Source organism: Aphis gossypii, chromosome 3 (genome assembly GCF_020184175.1).
Source record: "Aphis gossypii isolate Hap1 chromosome 3, ASM2018417v2, whole genome shotgun sequence".
Lineage (NCBI taxonomy): Eukaryota > Metazoa > Arthropoda > Insecta > Hemiptera > Aphididae > Aphis > Aphis gossypii.
The window spans coordinates 10932139-10950026 of NC_065532.1; the positions used below are offsets into that span (position 1 = coordinate 10932139).

General features: G+C 26.3%; 2 protein-coding genes across 2 annotated transcripts in view; both read right to left on the minus strand.

The window, feature by feature from the left end:
* Positions 1-7673, minus strand: part of LOC114122317 (high affinity cationic amino acid transporter 1-like) — a 16555-nt gene extending 8882 nt beyond the window's left edge. Inside the window, exons 1-3 of the mRNA XM_050204844.1 lie at positions 7150-7673; positions 3365-3493; positions 2548-2703 (exon numbers count right to left, since the gene is read on the minus strand). Coding sequence (XP_050060801.1) covers positions 2548-2703; positions 3365-3493; positions 7150-7375 — 511 coding nt within the window. The 5' untranslated portion in view covers positions 7376-7673. The remainder of the gene's footprint in view (positions 1-2547; positions 2704-3364; positions 3494-7149) is intronic.
* Positions 7674-9256: 1583 nt separating this feature from the next.
* On the minus strand, positions 9257-15309 carry LOC114122324 (uncharacterized). The gene is made up of 4 exons (XM_027984951.2): positions 14813-15309; positions 14521-14741; positions 12191-12433; positions 9257-10133 (listed from the first exon to the last, which is right to left on the minus strand). The coding sequence occupies exons 1-4, from the start codon at positions 14933-14935 to the stop codon at positions 9977-9979; spliced, it is 744 nt and encodes a 247-aa protein (XP_027840752.1). The 5' UTR covers positions 14936-15309; the 3' UTR covers positions 9257-9976.
* Between the last annotated feature and the right edge of the window lie 2579 nt (positions 15310-17888).

A 17888-nucleotide genomic window follows, 5' to 3' on the forward strand; every position in this document is an offset into this window, starting at 1 on the left:
ATCATCGTTTCAATAGTTTTAAATAAATAAAATAATTTAAATGATAGATAAAATAAATAAATACCACGGATTGTATCTTTTAGACCGGTTAGGTTGAGGTATAATGCGCCGGAACCATACAATATTCGTGTTACTAATGTAGTAATATATAATATATAAATATTTTTTTAAGATAGGTATAAGCATTGATTATTAATAAGTATTTATAATCAATGGTTTAAGTTAAAATATTTATTTTTAAATTTCATTAACATTTTACATTATTTTTAGTTATTACTTTTTAATACCATCTAGAACCACTACTAAATTTTCTATTTCTTTTTCCAGCATTAACCACATGTGTTATAAACCCTAAAGATGGTTTAAATTATAATATTTTGTTATAATGCGGATCCCCCTTTTCTAATGTATATATCTCTGAAACTCAATAGTTATAGTTTTAATAATCTTATTATGTGTGCAATGTTTTTAATTTATACACTGTATATTCATGTAAATAAGGGCATACGGCCGTATATTCATTAAATAAATAAATACATAAATACAATTTGAGATTAATTCTATTATTCTTTTTAGAATTTCAATACAAAAAATAATACTGTATAAATATAAAATATAGGGGTATACATAGTCTTCCAATTTGTGTGTGATAAAAATAGTATAGAAATCGCAAAGAAGTATAATATAAAATCAATAATTTTTATGATATAATATTTGTATAACACTGCTGTACATATAATAAATATATATACAATATACATTAATAAATAAATATATACAAGCATTTGTGGTAAATTATCAAATTAAAAAAAACGTATTTATTTTAATTTTAACATAACATATAAGTAAAATATTTGTTTGATCATGTCTGAGTGTATCTCGTAGAGTGCTCATTATGTAAGTACTATTTATACAATATATTATACGTTAATACTTATATATAAGCCTCAAGTTTCTTTTGTGTGTAGAATATCAATACGAATATCTTATTAATCGTTATCTTAAGAGTTGTAGATATAGTTCTAATTTTTTATCATACTTATAAGTATACCTATTACCATATATAAGCACCTAAATCAAATATAACTACTATATTATTATATTTAGACAAATGTAATATTTTAATGCATTCTACTTGCAATTGCAGTCAACAGTTCTTATCGATTAGATGTTAATTCGATGTCACAATGGCAAAGAATATTTTTTATTAACAATAAATTATATGCATTATATACAGCTGATGAGTGTTAACATTATCTTAATATTGTATATTATATTTTATATTAGCACCTAATGATTATAAATATAAAAATATGTATGCACATAGAAACTTAATTTTATGAGTCTTAATATATTGTTATTTATTATAGAAATTTAAAATGTTATAAATTCCACAATTTCTTTCATTTTTTTTTAAAATTCACTCTGCTAGTCTGCTGTCTTATATTTTGCCAATTATTAATAACACTCAATAGTCTTATTTTTCAATTTTTTTTTTTGTATTCAAGCATATAATATACAAATAGGTATGCATAAAATATTAAACGTTACAGCTGGACTACAAAACATATAGAGAGATATTAACCTGTTCGTATATTAAATACATTAACTTAGTAACAATAACTTTAATGATGTATACAACATATTGTATGAAATCGATAAATTATATACCAATACGCATGTGTAAAAATCAATAACGATACATTATTTTTACAAAAAAAAAAAAAATATTTATATATATGCGTTTAATTGCACATATAATATAAATTAATGTGATATAGGTATACATATTTTGTTAACTATCAATTTTTGATACGACGTGTGAAATATTGGAATTTGCACTATACCACTCACATAGCAATATAGGCTATAGCATACACGAGTCACGAGTGTAAAGGCATGATTAAACTACCATATAGTAAGAAAAATAATTATTATTAAAAAGATTTTTTAACAATCTTTTCTATGTTATCAATTTTTTTATTACTTGTATTCTGTTCATTCTAACCTTTGTATTAAACTAATTATTATTATTACAAATCTAATTATAATACAAATTAAGACAAAACCGTTCATTGAGAGTTGAGACACCATAATAATAAAACAAAATCACGCTTATTCCAATCCACTCAAAAAGATTATTTTTATGGCTAGGTCTAAATATGTGATTGTGAATACGTTCATAGTTGTATTAATGTTAATGGCTTAATAATTAGATTTGGGCTGATTATAATTTTAATTTAAAATTTAATAGTAGTATTGTATATACATAATCATTGCCTACAGCTTAAAACTATTTATATTTACAATGAACGAAGACAATTAAAAAAAAAAATTTAATTATTCCTATTTGGCTATTTATTTTGTATTAAATGTTTTTAAATATTTAAAATATATTCGTTAGAACTTTGTTTTACAATACATATTTTGCTCTTAAAAATGGAATCATTAGTTATGGACAATTGGTTTCAAATCTAATTAATTATAAACCCCGACGTAAGTATAGGTACTATATATATATATATAGGTATAGTAAGTCGTTATTACCAGAGAACACAAGCACAATGAACATGGCGAAAAAGTCGAAGTACTCTGATAGGTATGGTAAATCAATTTCGTAAAGCGCTCTGAAAGCTGTTTCCATTGTCTTGTTGGTCAGCGAATCGATATAAAGACTCATTCCTCTGGCTATACTAGCTCCACCTGGACAAAAAACAATTTTATACATTTTTAAATTCATTATCATAATCGGTTATATTAATAGGTTAAATATGAAATTTGAAACTATTATTTTATATATTAGGTATATAAGTATAAATTAAGTAAAATGGATAGACGGTTTGAGTTTTTATAAAATAGTTAAATGCCTACCTTAAACAATAAGCCCAATACAATCGCGAATCGCGATGCTGTGATTTTATTATTGAAATCGAGAGTAGTTGTAGACGTTGAAGTATTAAATTACCCTTGTATAATTGGTATAAGTCATTTTAAAAAGAAGATCCGTCAGTTGCCATTTTATATTTGAAATATTTTAAGTTAAGTTGGTATATTTTGTAGTAACATATATGTTATTATAATACTTGAATTAAAAGTAAAATTAAATATTTTATTTTTTTCATTATAATAATTGTCCTAAAACATCATAAAAAAATCTTATCATCTATTATTGAATATTAAATTAGTACTTATATCAGCTCAGACGAATATAATATGATACTAGTTTCTTGTAAAATTAACTTATTTTGAATGACATTTTTATGTTTAAAAAAAACTTATGTTGTATATTATATCGTTGCCCTATTTTTTAATTAATAATTATCCCTATAATTATTATTTTGTTAATATACTTTATTAATAATACCTATTGTATACTCTAATAGGAGATTCCATCCGACTACGAATGCTGCCAATTCACCAACGGCGATGTAAGCATACGAATAAGCTGATCCTGCCCTAGGAACTCGACTGCTTAGTTCGGCGTAACATAATCCTGGAAAATATTAACGTTGATACAAATGGTTTGTAAAATCGTAGGTATTTAAATGAAAACAATTAAAGCATTAATTTATGTATAAATATATAATACAAACAATGTGTAAAATATTCCCACTATGACAAACCATAAAATAACTTCAATAGGTGGATATTTCATGATAATATATCAATGTATATACGTAATTTTATAATTTATGGATAATGTATGCATTGCAAACGTATACCTTGAGAATGAGGAAGTTAATATAGCTTTGTTTATCAACCTATATAGGTGGCTTTATAGGGTTGCCAATGGTTATAAGAAATTAAAGAGACTTTCATGTAATTTATTATATTTTATTAAAATAAAATGTATGTGTGTAGTTTATGTATTCGAAAACTATACTCCGCCAATTTTGACTAAAATTTAAATTCGAAAATTGTTTATAGAGATAAAAAGGAAGTTTAATGATTAGTTTGAAGTTTGAACTACGTCTTTAAATGTATCAAATACTATAACCTATCAGCGATAGTTGGTTGCCAAGCTCAATCAAATAAGTCACAAAGTGGGTACGCCAACGTCAAATTTCCCTTGACTTGAGGTACACTAAAACCGAGACAAATTTTTGTAGCGCTGTGATTTGTACATTTTTTACTTTATTTTCTGGGCGAAGTTGAATTATACAGTTCATATATATATTGCGAGTTTACATACATTATAGAAATATATTTTAAAACCTTTACATTTTACCTTTTAAATCGTCAATAACATACTACGAATATATTATTATTGTAAACCGTTTTGAATGATTTTATATTTCAACTAAATATTATAATCAACTAAGCATCTATGTCCTATACTTGTTGACAATATAAATATTAAATATGTATGATATATTAGTATAGAAGATAATAATTTATAACATTGATTCCTCAGAACAATAAATTATAAATAATACATTTATGAAACGTTTTAGTTAAAAACATTTGATGGCATATTATATATATTATTGATAAATGGTAAACCATAAATATCGAAAATTATTATCATGCTGAAAATTAAGTACTCACATTTTAGTCATAATCGATAAAATAGTGATAACGGCTGATAAAAAAATCTCAATAAGCACCCTCTTAGTCGTGCTTGTGTTTCTAATATAACCGTTATTGTATCTATTGTAAATTTAACCAGACTATAGCTGCAGTAAATTAAACATCATAACAAGGTTGTGCATTTAAAAAATCAATAACATTTTTGAATAATCAAATATTTGTGCACTAGAAATCAGTATAATTATTCTAAAAACATGCAATTTAAAAATATTAATGAATAATATTTGAAATAAATCTTTATTCGAAATACAACAACTATAATAATTAGTAAGCAAATAATATAATATTGTATTACTATCAATCTATTTTTGTTAAATTGTTTAAAAGTACAATAATATATTCTCAAATCCTCAAATATATGAAATAGTATTATTATTATTAGTATTATTTTTATCGAATTTGATAAGTTCTATGAAATAGTAAAAAAATACATGAAAGTATAATTGTACTTTAAATTTACAACCATGGAGTATGGACTGATGAACTTATATTATTAAACTCTATAATAGTAAAGTGTGTAAATATGTGTTCAATCTATTATTATACATTTATTTCTGTATTATCAATCTATTTATGAATATTTATATCTAATTATCTATTGTTCAGATTTTTTGAAACTATTATCAACTATATTATTAATTCGTCAATGGACTTGAGTATTTATATCAGCGGATGTTGTTATTCGCCATTTATGGGTCAATACTCAATAACACATAATCGGATAATTTACACAATAGGTAACTATCCATATCTCCTAGATTGTTATACCTAAATTAAAATTGCACTTACGAACCTATATTAAAATGAGATTGGATATTTATCAAGTTTGTCCAATGAAGTTTGTTGACAAAATAAATATAATTTACGTCATATCTAGTAATATTATAATATAATATAATTAAGTTTAATTTATAAGTCGTTAATAATTAGTGTCATGGCTGAGCAAGTATAATTTATATACCTTATTAGGTATTACATTATTACATATGCATTATATGATTTCTTGTAAACATATTTTAGAGTTTATTTATTGTCATACCTAATATCATTTTGTATTCATGATAAAATAGAGATAAAGATATTTTATAGTTATATGCATCATTAATTTGTTTTAAAGTATAAAACTAAATATATAAACTTTTATTCGTTGTTTATTTAATTTTAAGGTAAATTGATTAATTAGTATTTACTATTTAAATTTTAGATTATATAATGTACAAATAAAATCACATGTAAGGATTATAAGTCTTCTCCTTATATTGTTATTATAAAATGTTATTTTACAAAATGTTTATTTCTATTAATTATTGATAACAATTTAAAATGTAATTTGGTAGCTACATATATTAGTAATCTGATTAGAAGTGATGAAATCAATAGACATGTACGGATTTTCACCTTTCATGAAATTTTACGTGTACACTTGTATTTTGATTTTAACTTTTTATTTTGAAATTTATAATAATGAGGCTACAATCTCAGATGTAAATATTGTAGAAGTTAGTAGGTATAAAAAACTTAAACCAAATAAATATTAAAAACTATATTCTATCTAGTTTATCATAATTAATAATTATATACTTACATGATTATTGTATACATTTACGTTATTATTTAAAAATAAATATATTATATAAATTATAGATTTTTAGATAACTAATCTATTGCTATATATATTACACTATTTTATTCAATCTCCATTCACAAATGAAATACAATAATTCACTTATATTATCATGCATCTAATACTAACCAAATAGCATTTTTTAATTACTTTTTAAAATTATTTTTCACATAAATTAAAAATAATAATTTTTTTTTGATACCTTATGATTGCACATTTAGTTAAGTATTTAGAATTTTTTGTGAGAATACTACACTTAACTGAAATTATTTGTGTAAAGGCCCAAATACCAATTATCAAAGACATTTAAAATTTTTTTTTTTTAATCTAATAGGTATATAACCTTTAGGAAATGACGCTTTTATCTTCAGTGAATTGAAATCTTAAAAGTTGTCTAAAATTTTCCAGATATTATCTTTATAAATATTGATTTGGATACAAAAAGTAGTGTGACTATTACTAAAGAAGTGATTTTTAAAAATAAATAATTTCTGATTTTGATTTTTTTTGTGATTTCTAGAAAAATTAAAATAATCAACTATTTATTTTTATTTCTATTTTATTATTTAATCGTATTTTGTATAAATTGTTGTGTATTAACTTAAATTTTAGTATTCGAAAAAAATCTTTCCAACAACAAATCTATGAGCGATGAACTTTGAACGTGAACGTTGTATTAAAAAAAAAAAAAACACATTACATATTTATATAACACACATCAATCGTTTAACGTCAGTATTTAGGACATCGATCAATATGCGATGATGTGAATCGTAAGCGTTGAACTACGTATAACACTTCAGACCAGTTATAGATTGAACTAAAAACAACTTAGAATTCTGACTAAAAACTAAAAAATCTGTTCTCGTCTTAGCGTCTCTATGTATACACACTATGCGTGCTTATTTACACGTCGTATACCTATAGGTACTTACCAGCAAACACGGAAGCAACGGCTGCGATGAAAAACGACACAACGACGGCAGGACCGGACACGTACTTTGATAGGGCGCCGGGTAAAACGTACACTCCCACGCCGATGGTGCTGCCCACGCCCAAAGCCGTCAGGTCGGTGGTGGTCAGCACCCTGTCCAACATGGACGACTCGCGCACCACGCCCGCCATCGTCTTCTTACGGTTCAACTTTTTACCGACCGTCATCGCAGCGCGTTAGATTGCAATAGCGTGCGCAGAGTCGCGCAAATGTCGCTGCCGGACCGCCACCTGTACGCTCTGCTCGCTCACTCACTCCGCAGTAACCTCGCGTATCCCACGGACGTCCGGGCAGCGATAATTACTGACGAAAGTCTCCGACGGAGGTGACCGAGTTTATTCGATTTATTTGTTTTAATCAATGTTGTCGTCGTGATGCGGGCGAGCCGAGCGAGCGGCGGTCGGACAGATGAAACTTCGACGTCGTGACGGGACGCGTTCAACGTGCAAACTGCGCGTGTTCCCGTCGCGCGTGACGAGCTACGGCAATGGGTTTTACTCGCGACGTCTTATCACGTCGCGGATGAGAAGGGGTGGAGGAGGCGGTGGCGGCGGCGGCGGCGATGGTGGCGTCGATGATAACAGTGCGATAGGTGTATAATATTATCACACCTATTGATGTTAAATACAGGCACATAATATATACGTATAATATAAATTATTATGACGCGTATGGCGATGATGATGCGTACACATTATTATACGATATCGACGTTAATACATTTTGGGGGTAAAACGATAGCAATATGATGCGTTCATTAAGCACACGGCCTATATGCAGTTGATTATTATGAGCGAGGTGGCTCGACAAAACGTTGCGTGCTGCAAGTCACGCGTTCAAAATTCAAATAGATCACAGTGTGCTGCAACGCTGCTTTAAGAGCTTTTCGACGGGAGAACTCGAACCTTATTGTGCGCAAATATACGCTGCAATTTACGAGTTTACTGAAAAGTTGATCTCAAACACTGTACAGTATAATTGCGAGTAATTGATTCATGATGTATAAAGAGAAAAAAAATCTCAAATAAAAAATTGTTAGGTTTATTTAATATATTAGGTATATGTATAATATTATGATACATAAATCGATAAATAATTAAATTATAATATTATATAATAGAGCATTTGCTTGGGTCGTATCTGTCTTAAACATGCGTAACGGAGCAAACGTACGTGTTGAATGTTTACTATTATGGTTTATTTACAGTTGATGTATTAGAACACTTTTTATAGAAATGAAGCTCGTAGAAAATATAATCTGCATGTAAACTAGCGAAGAGATTTTTATTTTAAAAATATATTCGATTTATTTAAAACTGTTTAAATAGATGTTTACTAAAATATAAATATTAAAAATAAAATATTTATGTCGTAAATTCAAAATTAAGCAAATTCGCTAAAATCGCGTAAATTTACGCAGGTATAAAATTGAAACAGCTCATGCGAGTACAACGTCTTCTTGAACGAAATTTTTAAATAAGATGATACTCAAGAGTAGTGTAATATGATCTCTTCATTAATTAATTTTGAGATTGGGGTCGTAGGATCTAATATAATGACAAAACCAAGGTACCAAATGTATTATAAAATACGATAATCATTGTTACGATTATAATATTAAAACAGACAAGCAGTACATAAATAATGAAATACTGACTTTAAATTGCCTATGCGAAGCGCCGTGTAAACAGTTTACGTTACGTTAAAGTAGGTATTGATCATCTCACCGATTGTTTACCATTACCACATATCCTAATAGTTAACTAGGTAAATGTTTTCAATATTTATCTCGTAATCTATTAAATTTTCATTCGTCCATTTTGTTCATGATTTAATAATAAAACATTGTTCAAATATTCATTATCAAAATAATAGTTTTTATTATTTTATTATACTATTGTAGTATTTTTTTTAAAGTTTATCCTCTTAACTATGAATCAAAAAAAAAAAAAAAAAAAAAACAATCAGATACACCAATTAAAAATAAGCACTGTTGCTTAAAAGTTATGCACGAATATGAAATAATAATGTATAACAATAAAAAGAAGTTTTGCTAAATAATTAAATGTGTTTAATGTTCAAAATATTCGTAAATATAACAATAAAATATAGCATAAATATGAAAATATAATATAATAAAAATAATAATAAGACCTCTCTGGGTTTATAGTTAGATAATATGGGTTGTAGCTAGATACAATAATAATTTCACTCACATTAAAGAAGCTTAAATAATTAATAATCACATAGATCGAGTTTAAAATTCGACTATTTAAGTCATTAAAATAATATGATTGCTCGTTATTGTGCAGATTACACCATAAGAATAATAAATAAAAGAATATATGAATTAATACAGAATTATTATTGTTTGCTTTAAGGCAGAGCATACTATTTTAGTGTTTTTGTATTTGTAAGTTATACATATTGCTCTAAAGCGACATCTAATTTTTTAATATTTTGTATGCATCTTTCAAGTTAAGGATTATTAAAAATAAATGTAGCGTTAGAAATACAAGTAAAATAATTTCTTATATAATATTATAATATAAAAAATCTACCACTAAACAATACGCGTAGGTATATGTATAAAAACGATAATAGTTGAATACAATATTTTAATTATAATAGATTATACGGTGGCCAATGGCCATACTAATTAAAGTGCAGACTGTGGTCGTGAAGTAAAGATGCTATATAATATGTATTATGTATTTATTTTAGTGCAAGTCTTTTCTTATTGACGACCGTTGGATATACATATATTGTCAACGGCTTTGATAAGAATAAACTTTAAGATTGCTGTCATCGGCAAAACGTTTTGCCGCTAATTCAAATGCAGTGTTCATAGCATCAATTATTCTTGCGTTACCATCATGTTCGGAAGTTATTGTCAGTGTACCTTTGAATGTTGCCTTCAATCCTCTAGTTGAACAACCAGAAATTAGCATAAAAATAAAAATGTATTGAATATATGAATTTTTTAATAAATAAATATACAATATTATCTACTCAAATTATGCATTTCACATAATTTATTTATTTTATTATTCGGAAATAATATAGTTGTTAATTTTTAATATATATATATATTAATGTATACGTAATTAACAAAAGTCACAATAATTTTAATAAAAAAATAAATTTTTTAAATAGTCAATTACATTATCAGTTCTTATTCTGTTACATATTTAATATATACTTCATAATAATTATTCAGGGGGGAGATTCTAATATTGGTATATTTTATTTATTCAAATCTTTTATATTGTGGTTGAAGTGATGAATGTTATGTTTTAAAATGTTTAAAATGTTTACGAACTTTAACGAAATAATAAATATAAAAAATCGTTATTTAAATATTATACCTACTTATATATTTTATAATATGTAATGATATGCTCAAATTTACATATCATAAATTTTGTAAATTCGTTATTTTCATTTAATAAAATATATAACGGTCAAGTTGTCGCACGCATGTAATAAAATCTAAAATAACCCCAATAAATCATGTCACTGGTGATTGGAACGATTCCTATTATCTAGTCGCGTACAGGACACTGTACGGGATTATAACGGTACAGCGCAACACATGCAACTTCTTTCATGTGCCGCCGGAGACGGGGGATGGTCCGGTCAGGGTCGCTTTCACCAGGGAAAAAGACAATTTTCTTTGGGGACACCGACACCTTTGATCGGGCCACCGATGGCTCTGGCGGGCCTGACCAAAATCGTCTCCTCTCTTCAGTGCATGAGCACCCTCCATAGCGAGAAGTGCATGAGCACATCCAAAACATATAAGTGCATGAGCACCACCCAGACAGACAAGTGCAGGAGCACAGCAGAATTACTCGCAACCACTCAGAGGACATTGCCTACGACAACTTTACTGTTTCTTTTTCATATAACGAAATTTGTCAAAGTGTTTAGTTATTTCTTTCTTGAGTGATAAAAAAATTAATAAACTCCATCCTTGTTACGTCGACTGCAACCAGAGACAGCTGCGGACAAGGTAAGGTGCATGCGCACCCACATTTAAATAATAGTAGTATTGTAGAGTTTACTTGATCGTTCTCGAAGCTCGACCTCGAGAACCCTCCGACCATCAGGAGGAAGGTAATTCCGCAAATTTAGAGTGATAAAATATAGGCTAAAATAATCAATAGATTTCTAATAACTTACAAATATATTTGAGGCAATCATTCAAGGCTTGTGTCCCTTGTGGTTGCCGATACAATTTATTTAAACTACTTCGCTTAAATCAAAACATTACTTTTAAAAATAAAAATATTAATCTCATATCAATATTTTTACCTTAACAAATATTATTATTTTTAGTTTCTTTATTTTTGCGTTATTACAAATATATGTAACAAAGTACTTGATAGGTGTACTTTTTCGTTTTAAACTTTCGTCTTACAGTTAGAAATGAATTATTATCGATACTTTTTTTACTAATTATATCAGGTATAATACTGCTAATTTTTTTTTCAATTTTAAGTTCATCTATATTGAAATGTATTAATAAAACAATTTAAAGATTATTAACATAACATTTTACGAATATTTTAACACACAACGAAAATTTAAAGATATAACGATGTCGATCCGATGCGCATCGTGAAAGACTGACATAAATATAATCTACAATAGTTACAATGAATAGTAGTAAGCTCCTCTATAAGCTTCTTTTTAAACACAACTATTACAACTAGTCCTTGTAATTAGACACAGGACTAACATAACAAATAGTAGATAAAAGATGTATCTTAATCCGTATTTCTATCTACTGTAGTTATAATACTATCTAATACCATTATACGATAACATTATATATAACAACATTTTTCATCGTGTGTAGAAATTATTAATTAATAATCAAATAAATAAAACGCTATAACATTGTATAGAAAAATATACAAGTGTGTAAGATATAATATCTATGTAAAAATGTATAAATATTAATTTGACAAACTCACCTATCTTCCATTCTAACGTTTCTTATATCGTTCACAAAGTACTTGGTAAGGACATAAAAATGCCTATTCTTATGTTCATATTGCTGATCGCATAGTTCAACATTTTCCCTGCGGTTTTTTGCTATATTATTACCCCATGCAGTTAAATTGGCAATTAAAAATTCCATTTGTTGAATAAACGGTTGATCTACAGTGTAGGTATCCGATACAGCTAATAGCACACATTTTTTGGCGAATTTCCATCTTAAAAAAAAATAAGATTACTATTACAGTATAAAACTAAGATTATAATACTACTTCACCAACTATTAGTTACTAAGATTAATATGAATAATTATTAGCATATGGCTAAAGTAAATGCTACAAAGTGTCTATTTCAGTCCCAGTATTTAATGGATTCGTGTTGATTTTAGTTTAAACAATAGTCAGTCTAATGTTTAATAGTTTGTCCATTTTTAAAAAAAATTGATTCATCGGTAAAATTAATTTATATCCAAATATTCGATTCTGGCCTATTTTGTGTTGTGTAATGTTATGCTCAAATAATATTATTGTAATATGCATTTAAAATATAATAAATGAATATACAATAAGCAGATTGTTGTCCACCAATAACGAAATTCTAAATATAAATCTTCGTCATTGATGAATAATTTGGCGATTAATATGTACTAGGGAATTCAGGAAATTGACACGCATTTGTTACAATAAGACACAAGAGATGTTTGGTTATTTTATATACTGTCAGAGAAAAGTGATGACTAAAAAAAGGTCTGTGCCACCAAAAAGAAGGTTAGTTGTTTGGAATAACAGAGGATTTTGATAATGCCTCCAGCTAGACAGTCGATTTGAACGTGTCTTTTTCACCGATGTGTCCGCTCCACTCAACTTGGAAACTAGTCCTTACTCCTTAGAATACAAAATCCTGCGTGCAGGAATAACAAGGCGTATATCAGTTTATGTGTTTTTTTTTTATTTCGATTCGCGTATTTTGAGTGCTTAATTTATGTCTGAACTTTATTCTACTACTGACTAGTTTTGACTAGGTAAAATGTATTTATATATATAATATATATATCATATTATACATTTTATTATGTACAAATAAAATATGTGTAAAACAACTCATAGTCATAGATGCTGATAAATGTTATATGGATGGTAGCTTTTTTTTTGGTACTAACACTTTTTCAACAGTAATATGTTATTAGTAGAGCCTCGATTTGTATGCAATAATTATTTTTAAAAATAGTTATACATATTATTAATGCCCATAAAAATTAAAAAATATGCCAAACCAATAATAAAACTACTTATCGCTAAAAAAAAGACCAACAATCTTAAAATCAATTACAAAACATATGATGATAAAAGAAACACAAAATAAAATTAAAATTATAAAAATATGTAATATTTAGGTAAATATTAAAATATTATGCAATTTATAGTTATTTATGTAGAGTAAAAAATTTACAATATATTCTACACGAAACGTTGAAATTTTTAATAAAAATTGTTCTAGGGAATCACAGAAGAATACGAACAGATATTTTATATTTTTACTAATTGAGTAAAGTCAAGAATTTTCTATTTGTTATTTTAAGAAAAAATTACTAATTAATAATACTTTGAATGTATAGGTACATGTTATGATAATAAATGGTTATCCATTTAGTGTAAGACACTCATTATTTCAAATTTTATTCAAGTGGTTGAAAATATATTTTGTTTTAAATACTTGTAAATCGTAATTCCAAGTAGTTTCAAAACAACACGAGTCATGGTTTGAAATAATATGTGCCTCTTATCTTATTCGTGGGTATTGGGTACACTGTTGTATACTTGTATTGCCAAGCAATAATTCATAACATTTATTATAATATTAGTCCACTACGCTACCTATACCATTAATCTAGCTATTAAAATCTTGAAAAATTTTAAATTTATTTCGCTATTTTTACTAAAACATACAAACAGCATTACTGCTACATGTTACCATTGATTATAAACACAATTTATTTATAATCAATGATGTTACCAATTTATAGATTATTTTTGCAAATTTTCAATATAACAAATAATGAGTATTTGTAGGTTTTTTCTAATGTGTAAATCCTGACTTTACATTTATAATCTACAATGTTTACAAGAAACTAATATTATTTGTAAAGCAAAATTATTATTATAAGTTTACATTTTGTGATCATAATTTTTTTTATATGTTATGCATTTAAAATTTTAAAAACATAATAACATATAATAATATATGAAATCAATGGTTACATATATTATATAATATTATAAATTATAATATACTTATATATACCAACCCGAAATCGTTAATTTCCTCCATTGACATGAATTCACCATTGAATTCATCGTATTCTTCTAGATTATAATAAACAATGCGATTTGGTGTGGGAATGAAAGCCTTATATTTGTTTCCATAGTCATTTTTCCAATAAAAATTGGATATTTCCGGGGGAGGAATTTTTATCACGTCAGGTAACAAACAGTTGGCTTCAAACTTATTCAAATATTTTTCAGCACTCTAAAACATTATAAATATTTAACATTTTTAAACAATTACATAGTGACATAAATATTTTGTGATATAGGTACCATTTTGAAATAAATATTAAACCAATTAAATATTTCCGTAAAATATATCGCGTATGTATACGATGCAAATAAACTATTCTTACTAACTAGGCTTAAGTTATAAAACAAATGAACGCACAACATTTAATGTATAGAACTTAAATGAGTTTACTTTTAGAGTGGGGTACTTTATTGTATAACACTATTTAGTATTAGCACTAGTAATCATTAGTATTCAAAGTAAACCGTTTACCGATTGGTCATTAACTTTATGTGTGAGTTAAATGTAATGTATCACCATTGCTACTAACGGGATTTTTATTATTTTTCTTCATAAATAATTAATACAATATATTGCAACAGGTTGAAATATGTACCTATGTAAAATTATGTAAAAATAATACAATTAGGTACGTAAAATAATTTTAAAATATATGTGTAAAATAAATTTAGTTTTTTGTGCAATATTTGTTTTTCCTTTCAGACCCACAATAGTGTAATATAAATTATAATTAATTGGTAACATTTAAAAATACATAATAACAAATAAATACTTAACAAATATCACTGTTAAGAATTACTGAAAATTGTTAAATTTCTGAATCATAATAATTAAAATAATAACACTAATTCCTCATTGAATTATTCATAAACGAAATTATAAATCTCTGACATCAGCCAATAAGTATACTAAAGGTAAATAGTTTAATTTCTCATACAAAAATTATAAGAATAATTTATGACCTTTACTTCACTTTGAAAAGGCTTCAGAAGCGAAAAAAGTCTAAATCATAAAATTGCTTTTGTGATTTTTGAGTAATCGTAAAAAAATTCATTTATTATAAAAATGATTGAAGATAATATTTTTTAAGGATTGATATTTTAGTATATTTTTATTATAATTTGATTTTATATCAGTTTATAACAAAAAATATATTTAGATGAATATTGGATTGATTTGAAACAACATTTAGTTCAGACAAATCGATGTATCTGCATGATATTTCATACCCTCAAAAATATTTTCTCTATAATTTTTTTAATAGGTGATTTTACTCTAAAATATAAAAATAAATTTCACATGAACACGTTTTGTCTGGGTTGCGATCAAATAGCGAAGATTATCAATTCGGTGACGTCAGTGGCGTGATCAGGAATTTTCAATAAAAGGGGTTTCATTTAGTGTTATAATTAATAATGTATTATAATGAATTGTGGTGATCCAAAGATGCAAATAGTTTAATAAATGTGTACATACGTGTATATTGAGTATAATATTGCTCTATAGTTAGAATGAATTTAAATTGAACACAGTAATACGAAGTTGTTTAATAATTAAAATGACACCATTAAACTAAAAACATTTACAACATTAATTAAAAGAAATATAACTCTTAAAAATAAATTAACTATTCCTAATGAAAATTTAATTACCTAGCTTTTGCGCTTATCTCATTTATTAACTCATTTGTGTTTATTTTAATGTTTCTATGAATAATAGATATTATAATTAAATCCTATAAAATAAAAAGAATCTAAAGGTCAAAATATGTACATGATAAAATAAATAACTTTATAACTCAATAAAGTAGCTATAGGGCTTAGATACAATTCAATAGATATTTATTTTTATAAATTAAATACGGGTGTAATGTGTAAATACATGTGTAACATTGAAAGGTCTAACCTTTGAAACGGTTATTATGTTTATTCAATATACATAAATTATATTCTAAATATGCTTATAATTATAAGGTATAAGCAGTAGTGTATACACAAATTTCGCATGATAGGAAGATGGTATATATCATTAGAAAAAAACTTAACTCATCATCAAAATATCAACTGTACATTAAACTGAAAATGTCCGAGTATATATAAAAAAAATTACTCTAAATACCTAGGTACAAGCCCTCCTAATACAAATGCCATTGTGATGCTTGCGTAGGTATTAGCAAATATACACATAACACACACGCATTCAAAGAAGTCACTAATTACAGTTTAAGTTTTTTTTTATGATAGCAAATGTTGTTTATTCAATTACATTAGAATCTTTTAAAACATAACCTAACACAGTCATTCCTAATATTATCTCGATGACGACTAACATTACATATTCTTTAAATGTTACTTAGTATAGACACATTAAAGAACCATAAACATATTTTCCTATTGATTATTGAAACATTACAATTGTCACGTATAAACATAATATTAATAATCATATTTTTTTTTTAGCTTATATTTTCTGGTAGAAAGTGAATAATTATATTCAACTATATACTAATTTGGTATTAGTTTAGTATATGATCTACCCGTATTACCGGGTTTAGTATGTGATCTACCAAAACAATTATTTTTACTACTATTGGCAGTGGCAATTTTTTTTTTTGATTTTCTTTAGTGCACATATTTGAATTTGTGCACATTTTTATTTTTCATAGTGCACATTTGTAATTTCGTAGTGCATAAAGTGTGTCGTAGTACACACAAAAATAGCCACTGATTATTGGGTATGGGATACGGACAACTAGCTATGCTTGCTTATCTTTATAATATTGTATTATATTAATATTATATATAGGCAGGGGTGTTCCCATAGGGTATACTACATATACGCCGTATACTCTCAAGATTTTTTTTCAATAATATGGGTATACTGAGTATGCTCTCAAGTCTCAATCGATTTGCGATTTTAACTCTCAAGATATTTTTACAAAATGTCAAAATTATAAATATAGTGCATATAGGTACTCAAATCATATACAAAGGAAAAAACAAAATTAATTTAATTAAGTAATTTACCATATTTACGTCAATTATTTATGACTGAAAAAGTCATAGGTACTCTTTATTTTTTAGTATTTATAAAGATTGACGAGGTATAGTTTAAAGAGGATAATATGTAAAAAATCTATTTAAAATTGTTTACATATTATTAACACGCTCTTTACCGGCTTTACTCTCATAAGCAATAATAAAAATATTTGTATTGTATTTTAAATGTTTATATTTTGGTTTTTGATGATTTAGTATACTCTCAAAAAAATATTGGGAATACCTCTGTATATAGGTAATTATTTAAGTGGTTTTT

What these genes read in the sequence shown, in the direction of transcription:
- LOC114122324 (XM_027984951.2), bottom strand. Translation starts at nt 14,935, where the DNA reads ATGTTGTGCGTTCATTTGTTTTATAACTTAAGCCTAGTTAGTAAGAAT. An exon ending in TTAATATTTATTTCAAAATG is followed by an intron (nt 14,742 to 14,812) that starts GTACCTATATCA and finishes ATAATGTTTTAG; the next exon opens with AGTGCTGAAAAATATTTGAA. An exon ending in AACGTTAGAATGGAAGATAG is followed by an intron (nt 10,134 to 12,190) that starts GTGAGTTTGTCA and finishes TTGTTCAACTAG; the next exon opens with AGGATTGAAGGCAACATTCA.